The sequence below is a fragment of the Gorilla gorilla genome, chromosome 4 (assembly GCF_029281585.2).
Source record: "Gorilla gorilla gorilla isolate KB3781 chromosome 4, NHGRI_mGorGor1-v2.1_pri, whole genome shotgun sequence".
NCBI lineage: Eukaryota > Metazoa > Chordata > Mammalia > Primates > Hominidae > Gorilla > Gorilla gorilla.
In genome coordinates, this window is record NC_073228.2 from 27108083 (window position 1) to 27124017 (window position 15935).

The following is a 15935-nucleotide window of genomic DNA, read 5'->3' on the forward strand; positions in this document are numbered from 1 at the left end:
AACTCATTTTGAAAAGTTAATTGGATAAAAATATCGATATCTAAAATACTCCCTAGGGTGCTTTCATTTGCTAAATTCTTTCACAGCGACAGGCTCAAATTTGTTCTTTGTGACATTTGTAGAAAAAATGACAGCAAATATTGTCCCTAGTTTATAGCTATAAAAGGACTTGCCTGAGGTCACACAGAAAATGTTTGAGGCAGTTCTTCTTTAATTGCATGCCTATCATACAGAATAGTGATTATAAGCCCTGGACACATGGATTTGAGCCCTAACTCTGTGTCTTAGATTTTTGTATGCAGTTTTAGGTCTTATAGCCAGAGGGATTTGAAGATATTTAATATCTCTAAGCTGCAATCTTTATCTGCAAACTGGGGTTAGTAATCCAATCAACCTTATTGCAGATATTGTAAGAAAAAATGAGATGACAAGTGTAAAAACTCAGAACTGTACTTACAAGGTAAGCAGACAAAATATGCTATTGTTGTCATTGTTTTCTCTCTGAATAAATAAACTCTCTGCTGAAGAATTTATTAGATTATGTTTCTCGAATCGAGAATTCAGTTCCAGCTGTCATTTCTGGCACTGACATATTGGCCAAATATGATTCTTATACAATAATCAGCTGCTTTGCTGTGAGCCTTGGAAGTGGTCATGCTGTTGAATGGCATTGCTTGTATTTCCTATTCAGTTCTACAGTGGCACAAATGTCATAGCCTGTGCCCAAGGGAAACCTGGTGTTTAACAAAGAGTCCCTGAACAGAGTTGCCTTTCTGCTTCACAACCCTGAAGGCTTAGAGACTGAGATTCTAATTAAGTTACTACAGACCTTTATTTCCTTGTAAGAGGTGGCCCTGATTGCTCTCAGCTTTCCAACCTGGGCAGCCCTTCTAGTGAAAGTCTTACTTCCTTGGTCATCAACTGTCAAGTCTGAGTAATGACATTTAATAACCAAGCTAAATGTGTGGGTTGTCTACCCCTCCCTAGTATGCAAAGGTATCCCTTGCACACACTCACTTCTTAGACCAAAAGTCTTATAGTTCTAGTTTGCCTTGAAGGAAGTTGTATTGTCTATAGAGTATGTGGGCCATTTTTTGCCCGTAAAATGTTCAAATGTTTTCTCTCTCTAAAGCTTTGTTCATTGTATGTGGTGGAATTTTGGTTCTCAGGGAGTAGACACCTAGCCGTGCTTCTAATGTGAAGTGTCTACTAGCCCAGTGGTCTCTATTTTGGATTTGAACTTACTTCGACACCCCACCTGGTGCCTTACCTTTTAATCATATTATGATTGAACATTTTTATTTCCACATTTTTTATTTCTTATGTTATTATTCCTTAGTTCCTATCTGTAAGATCATAAAGTCCTTTGAACCAAACACAGTTGATATTTCATACATATGTTAAAAACTGAGCTGTGAGAGCAGACATGATGACTCACGCTTGAAATCTCAGCATTTCGGGAGGCCAAGACAGAAGGATCACTTCAAGCCAGGAGTTCGAGACCAGCCTGGAAAACAAAGCGGGACCATGTCTCTAAAAAAGAGAATTAGCTGGGCACAGTGGTATAGTGCCTGCTACTCTGGAGGCTGAAGCAGGAGGATGACTTGAGCCCAGGAATTCCAGGCTACAGTGAGCTATGATAGTGCCACTGTACTCCAGCCTGGGTGACAGAGTGAGACCCTGTCTCAAAGAAAAGAAAAAAGAAAAACAAAAATCGAAGTGTATGATGAGGAGATGAGGAAACTTTCAGGAAAATGCTTATTTTCTGCTTTTAGAAACTAAAATAATGTCTCATTGTGGGTTGCTACCATTATATGCAGGAAGTTTTGGAATGAAAAAGATTCTGAATTCATCCTTGCTAACTTTATTTCAGAAAGTGGTAAAATAGCTATGGAGTACAGACCCAGTGAAGAGATCGTAGATATCAGATGGGAAGAAGAACTACACGGTTTAATATAAGTATGTGGAGATAAAAACTCAAAGATAACAGGGCCGGGCACAGTGGCTCACACCTGTAATGCCAGTGCTTTGGGAGGCTGAGGCGGGTGGATCACCTGAGGTCAGGAGTTCAAGATCAGACTGACCAACATGGAGAAATGGTGGCACATGCCTGTAATCCCAGCTACTCGGGAGGCTGAGGCAGGAGAATCGCCTGGACCCGGGAAGCGGAGGTTCCGGTAAGCCAAGATCACACCATTGCACTCCATCCTGGGCGACAAGAGTGAAACTCCATCTCAAAAAACAAACAGGCCAGGCGCTGTGGCTCACACCTGTAATCCCAGCACTTTGGGAGGCCGAGGTGGGTGGATCATGAGGTCAGGAGTTCAAGACCAGCCTGGCCAATATGGTGAAACCCTGTCTCTACTAAAAATACAAAAATTGGCCGGGTGTGGTGGTGGGCACCTGTAATCCCAGCTACTTGGGAAACTGAGGCATGAAAACCACTTGAACCCAGGAGGCGGAGGTTGCAGTGAGCCGAGATCATGCCACTGCATTCCAGCCTGGGTGACAGAGCAAGACACTCTCTCGAGGAAAAAAAAAAAAGAAAAACAACTCAAGGGTTGGATAACATAGCCAGTATAACCATAATTCAAAACAAGCAGCAGAATTTGGAGGATAATTTGTTTAATTCTCAGGAAAATGTGAAACTCTGAAACTGCTTTTTGAGTGCAGGGTATTTCCGGGGCTTTTCCTAAAGTCTTGACCCTTGGCTCTGACCCCTTATTTGAAGTTTGGAGAGCAGAACTGAGGATTGTATTACTACAGTTGTGGACACAGGAGAGGGGTTAGTCTCCCCCCGCTCCAGGAGTAAGGGATGCTGGGCTGCTCGAACAAAGGCCTTGTTAGAACTCCCTTCAAACAGGATCCCAGAGATGTGGGGAGAAGGTAACTGGCCTTAAGAATGATCGCGCTACAGCTTTCGAAAACTATAATGCCTTTCAAATATGGCTTATTGCTTGGATCTCAACATCTCCCACATATCTTGGGTGGAATATTTTGCTGAAGATCTTTCTGTCAATCATTTACAATCGTGCTGCAAAATGAAGTTTGGGTCAACAGTAGACCACATATATGATGGTGGTTCCGTAAGCGTATAATGGAGCTATCCCTATGTAGGTATACCATTTTTATCTTTTTTTTTTTTTTTTTTTTTTTTTTTTTGAGATGGAGTCTCACTCTGTTGTCCAGGCTGGAGTGCAGTGGTATGATCCCAGCTCATTGCAACCTCCACCTCCCAGGTTCAAGTGATTCTCCTACCTCAGCCTCCTGAGTAGCTGGGATTATAGACACGCGTCACCACACTCAGCTAATTTTTGTATTTTTAGTAGAGATGGGGTTTCACCATGTTGGCCAGGCTGGTCTTGAACTCCTGAGCTGAAGTGATCCACCCACCTTGGTGTCCCAAAGTGCTGGGATTACAGGCATGAGCCACTGCGCCCAGGCCCCATTTTTATCTTTTACACAGTATTTTAACTATATATTTTCCATGTTTACATACACAAATACCTGCCATTCTGTACAGTTGCCTTTAGTATTCAGTACAGTAGCATACAGTACAGGTTTGTAGCCTAGGACTCCTAAGCCATACCGTGTACCCTAGGTATGGTGGCTACACCACCTAGGTTTGTGTAAGTATACGCTATGATGTTAGCACAATGGTGAAATCACCTAGTGACACATTTCTCAAGCTCCTCACGTGGCAAGCAATGCATGACTGCATATGAAAGCTCTTAAATAGGGATTGTTTCTAAATCTCAAAACAGTCATTATTTACTATTTATGGAATTTTTTTTTAAAAAAGGAGCAAAAGTATCATTTCAGTGGGAACTTAACTTGGGGCTACAGTGTTTTATTTAACTTTTACCCCAAAGTTGCAAAGTGTTTTGAAATTTTTCCCTGTAAAATAATTATTTTAATTCAATTTAAATAAAACCCACCAAGGAGACTTCAAGCTTTAAGAAGTCTAGCTTCCTGTGAAATGTGAGAGGAAGTCAGCACTCATTTCAGAAATCTGATTATAACAATAGCTCCATCCCTAAATGAGGTGAATCTTGGAATCTCTTCAATTTTATTTTATTTTATTTTTTTGAGATGGAGTTTCTCTCTTGTTGCCCAGGCTGAAGTGCAATGTTGCGATCTCGGCTCACTGCAACCTCTGCCTGCCAGGTTCAAGCAATTCTCCTGCTTTGGCCTCCTGAGTAGCTGGGATTGCAGGTATGCACCACCACACCTGGCTAATTTTGTATTTTTAGTAGAGACGGAGTTTCACCATGTTGGTCAGGCTGGTCTCGAACTTCTGACCTCAGTGATCCCCCCACCTTGGCCTCCCAAAGTTCTGGGATTATGGGTGTGAGCCACCACACCCGGCCCCCCTTCAGTTTTAAAGCCATCACTATGCACCCTATGCCTATGCCAGGCACTGGAATAAGATGAAGCACCTTCTTGGAGTTTACATGCTGGTAATTATGCCAGACAGTAATAAAATAGGTAAGAACGTCTGTGGGGGGAAGTCAGCTGGGTTCTAGTTACAGTCACATTTCAGGAAATTATTTAACACGCTGACTTTAACAACCTAAGCCTCTTCTCCATGTGTGCACACAGGGTAGATCTCTGAACACAGGTGACCCTAGAAGTGCTGTAACTTCTGGGGTAATGGCTGTGTTGAGTCAAGGCAGGATGACAGTTCAGCCTCCTCCCAGGCTAGTGCAAAGGGCTCTTCACTCGGATTAAAACCTTCTCCCCCAGACCAAATTGCCAACTCCCAACACCCCTACTACAGAAAATTTGGAGTCCTCGCTTATTCCCTGGCAGCCCCTACCTAATAGGGTGGTGAATTAATTATCAAACATGCGACAGTTTAGCGAAAATGGCAACACTTTGGAATAAATGACTGTAATGTGCATCCTGGCGCCCATTTTGCAGGTCAGTTGCTCTCCCTGGAAGGAAGAGTGTTCTCGGATTTCACCTTAAAGGAGGAAGGCTGCCAGAACTGAACTAGCACTTCTGAATATCCTGAGGCGAGGTCCGGTGACTTCCTTGGGAAGCTCTGCCGCGCCCCCACCCCACCCTACCCCACCCTACCCCACCACAGCAGGCGCTGGAGTCCTGGGACCACCAGGGTCTGAGGCCCAAATCCTTCCTCACTAAGGGGAGGAGAGGGGTGTTCCGGCAGGGCAGGATGGGAAGGCGTGCTTGGGCGGGATTGTGACATGAGTGCCCTGGTGACATGGAGCAGATCTGTGGCATAAATAAAGGTGTCATAAAGACAGGGCGGGGCTCATGCTTATAAGTGGCACAAGCGTCTCGGAGCTGCCAGAATGACTTCCGCTCAGTGCCTGGCACTAGCATGTGTCATGTCCCGGCTGCGTTTCTGGGGCCCATGGCCCTTCCTAATGTGGCAACTATTGTGGCCACTAGTCAAGGAGGCTCAGCCTCTGGAGTGGGTCAAGGACCCGCTCCAGCTGACCTCTAACCCCCTGGGCCCGCCTGAGCCCTGGTCTTCCCACTCCTCCCATTTCCCACAGGAATCTCCCCATGCGCCTACTCTCCCAGCAGACCCGTGGGACTTTGATCACCTGGGGCCCTCTGCTTCCTCAGAGATGCCAGCCCCACCCCAGGAATTGACTGAAAATTTGGTTCCATTCCTGGACACCTGGGATTCAGCTGGAGAGCTGCCCCTGGAGCCAGAGCAGTTCTTGGCTTCACAGCTGAAGAAAGATCCAGCTCAGCATTGGAGCCTTGCTGAGATTATTGGAATTACACGCCAATTATCCACACCTCAGAGTCAGAAACAGACTTTGCAGGATGAATATTCCAGTACGGATACACCGTATCCTGGTAGCCTGCCTCCAGAACTCCGGGTGAAGTCAGATGAGCCTCCAGGGCCCTCTGAGCAAGTTGGACCTTCTCAATTCTATCTGGAGCCCGAAACTCAAAATCCAGAGACCCTTGAAGACATCCAGTCCTCTTCACTCCAGCAAGAAGCCCCAGCACAGCTTCCACAGCTCCTTGAGGAGGAAGAACCTTCTTCAATGCAGCAGGAGGCCCCAGCTCTGCCTCCAGAGTCCTCTATGGAGAGTCTAACTATACCGAATCATGAGGTGACAGTTCAACCTCCAGGTGAGGATCAAGCTTATTATCACTTGCCCAACATTACAGTTAAACCTGCAGATGTGGAGGTTACCATAACTTCAGTGCCTACCAATGAGACAGAATCTTCCCAAGCCCAGCAGGAGGCCCCAGTTCAGTTTCCAGAGGAGGTGGAACCTTCTGCAACCCAACAGGAGGCCCCAATTGAGCCTCCAGTTCCTCCTATGGAGCATGAACTTTCCATCAGTGAGCAGCAGCAGCCAGTTCAGCCTTCTGAGTCTTCTAGGGAGGTCGAATCTTCTCCGACCCAGCAGGAGACCCCAGGTCAGCCTCCAGAACATCATGAAGTCACAGTTTCACCTCCAGGTCACCATCAAACTCATCATTTAGGTTCACCCAGTGTCTCTGTGAAGCCTCCAGACGTGCAGCTCACCATAGCAGCAGAGCCTAGTGCAGAGGTGGGAACTTCTCTAGTCCACCAGGAGGCTACAGCTCAGCTCTCAGGGTCAGGTAATGATGTAGAACCTCCCGCCATCCGGCACGGGGGCCCACCTCTGCTTCCAGAGTCATCGGAAGAAGCTGGACCTTTAGCAGTTGAACAGGAGACTTCATTTCAATCTCCGGAACCTATTAATAATGAGAACCCCTCTCCAACCCAGCAGGAGGCTGCAGCTGAGCATCCACAGACCGCTGAGGAGGGTGAGTCTTCCCTAACCCATCAGGAGGCCGCAGCTCAGACTCCGGAGTTCCCTAATGTAGTTGTAGCTCAACCTCCAGAGCATTCACACCTGACTCAAGCCGCAGTTCAACCTTTGGATCTGGGGTTTACCATCACTCCAGAATCCATGACAGAGGTTGAACTTTCTCCAACCATGAAGGAGACGCCAACTCAGCCTCCTAAGAAAGTTGTACCCCAACTTCGAGTATATCAAGGGGTAACAAATCCAACACCAGGTCAGGATCAAGCTCAGCATCCAGTGTCACCCGGCGTTACAGTTCAACTTTTGGACCTGGGACTTACCATCACTCCAGAACCCACTACGGAGGTTGGACATTCTACACCCCCGAAGAGGACTATAGGTTCTCCAAAGCATCCTGAGGTGACACTTCCACATCCAGACCAGGTTCAGACTCAGCATTCACACCTGACTTGAGCCACAGTTCAACCTTTGGACCTGGGCTTTACCATCACTCCAAAATCCATGACAGAGGTTGAACCCTCTACAGCCCTGATGACTACAGCTCCTCCTCCAGGACACCCTGAGGTGACACTTCCACCTTCAGACAAGGGTCAGGCTCAGCATTCACACCTGACTCAAGCTACCGTTCAACCTCTGGACCTGGAGCTTACCATAACTACAAAACGTACTACAGAGGTTAAACCATCTCCAACCACGGAGGAGACCTCAACTCAGCCTCCAGACTTAGGGCTTGCCATAACTCCAGAGCCCACTACAGAGATTGGACATTCTACAGCCCTGGAGAAGACTACAGCTCCTCATCCAGATCAGCTTCAGACTCTGCATCGAAAACTGACTGAAGTCACAGGTCCACCTACTGAGCTAGAACCTACTCAGGATTCATTGGTGCAGTCTGAAAGTTACATCCAAGATAAGGCTTTAACTGCACCAGAGGAACACGAGGCCTCCACAAGCACCAACATATGTGAGCTCTGTACCTGCAGAGATGAGATGTTGTCATGTATTGATCTCAACCCAGAGCAGAGGCTCCGCCAAGTGCCTGTGCCAGAGCCCAACACCCACAATGGCACCTTCACCATCTTGTAAGAATCACCTTTCCTCAATTGTCCTCTGTGTCCTGCCTGACATGGCAGCCTTTTCCTGGAGGCCTTCCTTGGGCCTTCTTTATCTCCCCAAGCCATATGGACAACTGACTTTCTGCTTTCACCTTTGCTTGTCAACTCTCCCTTCTCCTCATTCTCTTTTAATGTTAGGCCCCTTCTCCAGTCTTTTCCTTTTACTCTAGTCTTTTACTCGTTTCTTATCCATTTTTATTTAGCCCCATCACATCATTGCTTAACCGCTGCTCTCCTCCCATTTTCGCTTCACCCTCTTTACAGCAGCCTGTCCCTCTCCCGATCTCAGTGATGATGCTTTAAGTGGTTAAGAGTTGATTCCGGAGCCACGCCGCCTGGGTTTGAACCCAGATCTATTTATTAGCTTGGTGACCCAGAGCAAGTTATTCTGCCTGTGACTCAATTTCCTCACCTTTAAACTGGGGATTATGCTAGTTAGCATTTCATAGGATTGTTGTGAAATTTAGGTGAGTGAATATATGAAACACTTCATCAGTGCCTAGCATATGTAGGAGAGTTGGCTGTTCACATGATTATTCAGTCCTTTAGTTTTGTCCAGAAATCATCTTTGTCCCTAGCTTTCTATATGTAGAACTAGTTTTATGTCAAACCCAGGGCCAAGTATGCTACTGTCTCCAGAACACGAAAATGATAGGAGGGAAGAGGCTGGGTGTGGTGGCTCACGCCTGTAATCCCAGCACTTTGGGAGGCCGAGGCAGGCGGATCACCAGGTCAGGAGATCAAGACCATCCTGGCTAACATGGTGAAACCCCATCTCTACTAAAAATACAGAAAAAAATTAGCCAGGCATGGTGGTGGGTGCCTGGAGTCCCAGCTACTCGGGAGGCTGAGGCAGGAGAATGGCGTGAACCTGGGAGGCAGAGCTTGCAGTGAGCCGAGATTGCACCACTGCACTCCAGCCTGGGCGACAGAGCAAGACTCCATCTCAAAAAAAAAAAAAAAAAAAAAAAAAGATAGGAGGGAAGAAAAAGAATAGGCATAAAAAGGGAGGTATATATAATTAAGTACTAAAAGATAATGCAGACCATTGGTGCTAGAATTTGCCAGAATCTGTGGTCCTTGAGGTGTGGAGATGCTACATGGGTAAGCTAAAACTTTACTTGGGTCTTAAAGAGTAGCTATAATTTGTTAAATAGAAAAAAAATGGGAGTACAGTCTAGGCAAACGCATGGCTACAGGTATGGTTGGAATTTAGTAGACCAATGTGGCTACAAAGAATTAGGTGAGGGAGCAATGAAGATACGATTCTGTAAAACCTTGATTATCAGCTATAGGAGTTTGAAAGTTACACATTGAGGTATGGAAAGCCATTGAAAGTTTCCAAGCAAGAGAGATTAAATGATCAAAACAGGAAGATTATTTTATTTTGTTTTTTGCATTATGTGCAAGTGTAGACATGCAGAGGATTGTTTTAGAATCCATATGTAAAGTGTCCAAAAGGAAAAGCTTAATTCAGGGAGACAAAATAGAAAGGTCTAGCAAAATCTAGGAGTGAAGTGTGAAGGGGCCAAATCAGATCAGTTGTAATAGGAGTGGAAAGAAAAAGCCTAGGATGTTTCAACAGAGGGCACTGGGCCAAAGCTTTGGTGTTACCTGGCATAGGGTTTCTTTCTTCTCATTTGTTGATAATGATAAGCTTTTGCCCATATTTCTGTGGAATTATTTACCATTTTGGTACTGATTTGTAGAAGTCTGTTTAGACACATAAGTGCTTTTAGATAAAATACTTACATTCAAAGTAATTAACTGGCATCATCTGTCCAAGAGATGGGATGGATAAGAAGTTAAGCTTCCAGGAGATGCCTCATCATTTGTGCCAGTGACCCCGCATAATTTCTTGATGAATTGTGCAAACTGGGAAGCTGATAGCTCTGGAAATGAGAAAGCAGGTGTTATTTTCTGTTTCTGAATATCCCCAACAAGGTTGCAATGATTCTTTTACTTATCGTGTTCATTGTTTTCCTACCCTATTCAAGGATATAAACTGTGTTTCTTCACAGAAATTTCCAAGGAAACTATATTTCTTACATTGATGTAAATGTGTGGAAAGCATACAGTTGGACCGAGAAACTGTGAGTATATTCTCTCCAAATATGACAAAAAGCTAACTGCATTGTAAGATCCTTCTTGGTCCAGAATTTTGAGGTCGGTACCTCTGAGGAAAGAGATTTCTCCTCCAAATATGCTAGCCCCAAATCAACCACTGTTGATTGCAATCGTATGGTTATTTTAAAATTAAATTGGGTAGGCTCTCTTTAAAATAAGAGACAATTTAAATTTATTTTTTATCATACAAATAATACATGGTTATATTCCTTTTTGTTCTCTTTTTTTTTTTTTTTTTTCAGAGACAGGGTCTTACTTTGTCCTCTGGGCTGCAGTGCAGTGGCACAATCACAGCTCACTGCAGCCTTCACCTCCCAGGCCCAAGTGATCCTCTCACCTCAGCCTCCCCAGTAGCTGGGACCACAGGTGCATGCCACCACACCCACCTAATTTTGTATTTTTTGTAGAGACAGGGTCTTCCTATGCTGCTTAGGCTGGTCTTGAACTCCTGGGCTCAAGTGATCCTCCCACCTTGGCCTCTTAAAGTGTTCATATTACAGGCATGAGCCACCACCCGCAGCCCATGATTCCATTTTTAATGTATAAAAATGCAATAACAGATATAACAAAAACTCTCCTTGTGCCCTACTCCCTCATCCCTGAAGTAATGCTACTCTGCATTTAGTATACATGCTTCCAGACTTTTCCTCATTTACCTACATACATATTTACATAAAGCAAAATAGATTTGTTCTGTGGTTTTAAAATTTTTTCTTCACATAAAGGGTAACATATTGCAACTTGATTCTTTCACTTCATGATATGCCTTAGATTTCTTTCCTTCCCAGTACTTAGAGGGTCACCCCATTCATTTAAACTCCTGCATAATCCATCGTATGGATGCATCATGGTTTATTTAATAATTCCCCCATTGATGAATGTTTAGATTATGCTTAGTTTTCTTGTTACATGCATTGCTGCAATGAAATCCCTGTACATGCTTCTTTGTGAACATGTGCAAGTATTCCTGTAGCATAGACATCTGGAAATGGAATTCTTGGGGTGAAGACTATGTAGATATAAAATTTTAATTGCCTTCAAAAATTTTGTGCCAACTTACTCTATTGTCAGCAGAATATGACAGCATTCATTTCCCGACACCTTTTCACCGCTGGGTATTCTCCAACTTTTTGCTAAAGTTATGGATGAATAAAAGGGATTCCATCTAAATGTGAATTTTTCTGATTACTCATGAATTTAATTAAATATCTTTATATGTTTATTGAACATTCGTGTTTCTTCTCTGAGTTTTCTGACCTTTGTTCATTTTCCTGTTGAATTGTTTTATCATTTTCTTACTGATTTATAGAAGGAATTGGTTTAGACACATAAGTGATTTTGGAAAAAATGCTTACATTCAGAGTAACTGACATTTTTCACAACAGTTTGTGTGTCACATCATTATTTCAATGTATATAGACAAGCCATGATGAGTTCTAAATTAAAAATAAACATATGCTAGGCGCGGTGGCTCGTGCCTTTAATCCCAGCACCTTGGGAGGTAGGTGGATCACCTGAGGTCAGGAGTTTGAGACCAGCCTGGCCGATAGGGCGAAACCCCGTCTCTACTAAAAATACAAAAAGTAGCCAGGCATGGTGGTGGGTGCCTGTAATCCCATCTACTTGGGAAGCTGAGGCAGGAGAATTGCCTTATTTATTTTTTCAGATGGAATTTTGTTCTTGTTGCCCAGGCTGGAGTGCAATGGTGCGATCTTGGCTCACTGCAACCTCCACCTCCCGGGTTCAAGCGATTCTCCTGCCTCAGCCTCCTGGGTAGCTGGAATTACAGGTGCCCTCCATCACACCCAGCTAATTTTTATATTTTTAGTAGAGACAGGGTTTCACCATGTTGGCCAGGCTGGTCTCAAACTCATGACCGTGGGTGATTCACCCACCTTGGCTTTCCGGAGTGCTGGGATTACAGGCATGAGCCACCACGCCAGGCCAGAACTACATTTTAAAAACAAGAAAATTATTACAAAGGTCAGGATAGTGGTTACCTATTAGGGTTAGAGAGAGGGATATGATTGGAAAGGGGCACACTGGGACTTCTGGCATGTTAGCAATGATCTTTTGTTACGATGTTTACATGGGTATCTGCTTCATAATTATTAAACTGAATATTTGGCCAGGTGAGGTGGCTCATGTCTGCAGTCACAGCACTTTGGGAAGCAGACACAGGAGGATCACTTGAGCCAGGAGTTTGAGACCAGTGTGGGAACAGAGTGAGACCCTGTCTCAAAAATTATATTAAATTAAATATAAACAACATTTATGTTATGTGCACTTTATGCACATTATAGTTCTCAAATTTTTTTGATAGGGGGAAAAAGGTTGAATGGCTTCACTTGCAGCCCTGACATGGTTCCATGTGGGGCTTTCATAATAAGGTTTGGGAAAAGAGAGGAGGAAGTGGAGGTTCTGCTGATCTTGGTGCCACCCAGAGTTGGATTCTAAAAGGGATTTTGTGATCTAGAGAGGAGGCATGAAATAATAGAATTTGGTGGGAAGAGTGGGTAGGGGTGTGCTTGAGTGTGTGTGTGTGTGTGTGTGTGTGTGTGTGTTTGTGGTGGTGGTGGAGAGAGATGGACACAAAAAGGAAAATATAAGAAAAGGTTTGAATGAAAGCAGAGCAGATCCCACCATCTTGAAGTGACCATGACCCAGCTTTCCTCCACATGCAGGAGATGGTTCTGTGTAGCAAATAGTTGTAGTTTGCATTTTAATCTAGAAATAACTTCTTCATTTTCCAGAATTCTCAGAGAAAATAACTTGACTGAATTACACAAGGATTCATTTGAAGGCCTGCTATCCCTCCAGTATTTGTAAGTTAGTTAATTATATTTATGAGTTTTTAGTCATATTATCTGTAAAATGAATAAGGGGTTCAAATTAGATAATTTCTCAGATTTCTTCGAGCAATAAAATTCTGCAATTCTGTAAGTTTGTATAGGGACTCAGCCCATCTCTAGCATTAGCTACCTCCTGTGCATTTTCAGTTTTTAAGTTATATAGACAAAATACAGACAAAAAAATTTCACATAGTAAGAAAATCTGAGCAGTGACTGACACCCATATGAACCTTGTTTTATAAGGGTTCACATATCATTCTTTTTCTATTCAGTCTACAACCAATAGATCCAATCTAATCTATGGTCTATTTTTAAGTAGCCCATTAAGTTAAGAATGGTTTTTGCATTTTTAAAGGGACTGTGAAAGAAAAAGAAAAGAAACAAAGAGAAATATGCGAGAGATCATATGTGGCCCACAAAACCTGAAATATTTACTGTCTGACCTTCACCAAAAAAAAGTAGGATGAAAGGAACTAAAGTTAACTTCAGATGGTTGCCTAAAGGAGAAGAAAATGGAGACCACCTGCATTCATTTGAACATCATTAATCCAGAATTTTTTGGTAATTTAATTGGAATTAAATTAACATTTAAATATTAAAAATAGCTGAATTATATCAATAATATTATCAAGAATATTAAGCTACCAAGAGAATAGACTGGTATTAAGGATTTCATTTCAGTAATTGTTATATTAAAACAGATGTTTAAAATGATGGTTAACTGGTAGAGCTAGAAATGTTTACACTAAGAAGCACATCAGAAATGCCCCTAACTCTTCACTAATTACAAAATAACGATCGCCCCAGCCCTGTTACCAAGAAAGGGATCCCTGTATTTCTGTCTGTTTAGAGACAAGAAGATACTATGTTCATTGCTATGAAAGCTTGATTCTTACCCTTTGTCCATAGAGGTGTGTATGTCATTAATCCTTATTAAGCTCATTAGTGATGCTCTTTTGCAAACAGATTCTTTCAAATATAGAAGGCTTAAGGAAAGTGGGTGTAAAGACCCTCAGGTGGATGCCAAGGTGCTACAGAGACCATGAAATAATAAAACTACATTTCCTTTAAAATAGTTATTTTCCTTCTACTCACTCCCCCAGCTATTCATTTATTTTACAAATATTTGAGTTTGCTTTATTTCCATGTGTCAGTTTTAAACATGGTGGGCAATGCAGATGAGCAAGACCTAGTCCATGCTTTCAGGGAGTTTATACTCAGAAGAAATGGGGTAAAAAAATAACTACATTAAGAAGAAGAAATGGATGTGGGCACTAGGAGGGATAAATTGTTTCTCGAACATAGAAGAGGAAAAAATGCCTTCAATTTGGACCCAGGAGGATGTTACTAGAACAATGCCATTTGAATAGGACTTTGAAGGGCCATTGTGTAACATCAGACAGACATCTTGGGGAAAATACTCTAAACTTGCAAAAGGAAAATGGGAGGGCAAAACACAGGAAAGTATTCAAGGAATGCCATGAGTACCCGTACAGTACAAGAAGGAAGAGTAGGAAAATGGAGCCAGATCTTCTAGGGCTTTGAATGCCAAGCTGAGGAGCCAACATGGGGAACCGTGTTACCACAGCAGTGCTGTAAGGTAGATCTGCATCACAGTCGTTGAGAGGGCACGTTAGAACTCAGTTCTGGACTCCACCCTCGTAGTTACTGATTCAGTTGGTCTAGAGTGGGACCAAGAATTTGCATCTTCAGTAATTTCCCAGGAGATGCTGGTCTTTGCAAGCCACTTCTGGAGAGTTTATATGATGACTGTGTGCAGGATAGTTTAGGAAGGGAGAGACTAGAGATGGAGACATCAGCCAGACAATGTTACACCATCCAGGTAAAGAGGGAGGGACAAACTCCATCACTGTATAACTGAAGAATTTTTTTTATGAAATATTAAAGCAATACAAAACCAAAAATGAATTTCTATTAATATGATAGAAATTAATTCTATTAATATGATTTGAATTAGTTCAAAGTTATGTATTAGGTAAAGGGGTAGCTTCCTTTCAAATGATGTGAAAGGATGTCTTTTATTTCTTCTGATATTGAACTGGCTTAGGAAAACAGACCTAAACTAAGAAGGTGTAGAAATGTGAGACTTGTTTGTTTGTTTGTTTGTTTGAGACGGAATCTCGCTCTGTCGCCCAGGCTGGAGTGCAGTGGTGCAATCTCGGCTCACTGCAAGGTCCGCCTCCTGGGTTCATGCCATTCTCCTGCCTCAGCCTCCTGAGCAGCTAGAACTACAGGCACGTGCCACTAGGCCCGGCTAATTTTTTATTTTTTTTTTTGTAGAGATGGGGTTTCACCGTGTTAGCCAGGATGGTCTCGATATCCTGACCTCAGGATCTGCCAGCCTCAGCCTCCGAAAGTGCTGGATTACAGGCCTGAGCCACCGCATCCGGCCCGACTATTTTTTTTAATATTAGAAATTGTGTATATAGAGATAAAATCTTTGAGCTCATAATCTAAGATTTGATGACACTACAAAAGGGCATCTAATCAAGTCTACTGCTCTCAGGAAAAATTAATTCCAAAGTCTATTATGTTGTATATTTATTAAAACCATGAAGTTGAGACTCTAGGAGAGGTATGGGCAGGGTTAGGGGCTCTGGAAAGTTCAAATACAAGTCCAAACGTTTAGAGTTGAGATGAAAAATATGTATTCAGTATTATTCTAAACTCTTGCTATTATTCATACCAATCGATATTTAATAACTAATCAAGGCAATATTTTCATTTTCCTTTTCCTAGAGATTTATCCTGCAATAAAATACAGTCTATTGAAAGACATACATTTGAACCACTACCATTTTTGAAGTTTATGTAAGTTACAAATATAACTTGATTACATTTGGAATTTTTATAAAACTTAATTATAAACCTCTTTGCTATTCTTGAAATATGATTAAAATTTTACCAGTAGAAAGCTACTAAAATTATACAGCAAATCCTTTTTGTCTCTAGCAAGGATTATTGTGAGAATTATTACACAGATCTTAGTGAATCATCAGAGAGCAGTGGTTCTCAGCTGGTGTGATTTT

General features: G+C 42.7%; 1 protein-coding gene across 1 annotated transcript in view; it reads left to right on the forward strand.

Annotated features, from left to right (window-relative positions):
• Positions 1–15935, forward strand: part of LRRC37A3 (leucine rich repeat containing 37 member A3) — a 77246-nt gene that overhangs the window by 29520 nt on the left and 31791 nt on the right. Inside the window, 5 exon segments of the mRNA XM_063706179.1 lie at positions 4118–4215; positions 4924–7873; positions 9928–9999; positions 12787–12858; positions 15646–15717. Of these exon segments, the coding sequence (XP_063562249.1) occupies positions 5319–7873; positions 9928–9999; positions 12787–12858; positions 15646–15717 (2771 nt within the window). The 5' untranslated portion in view covers positions 4118–4215; positions 4924–5318.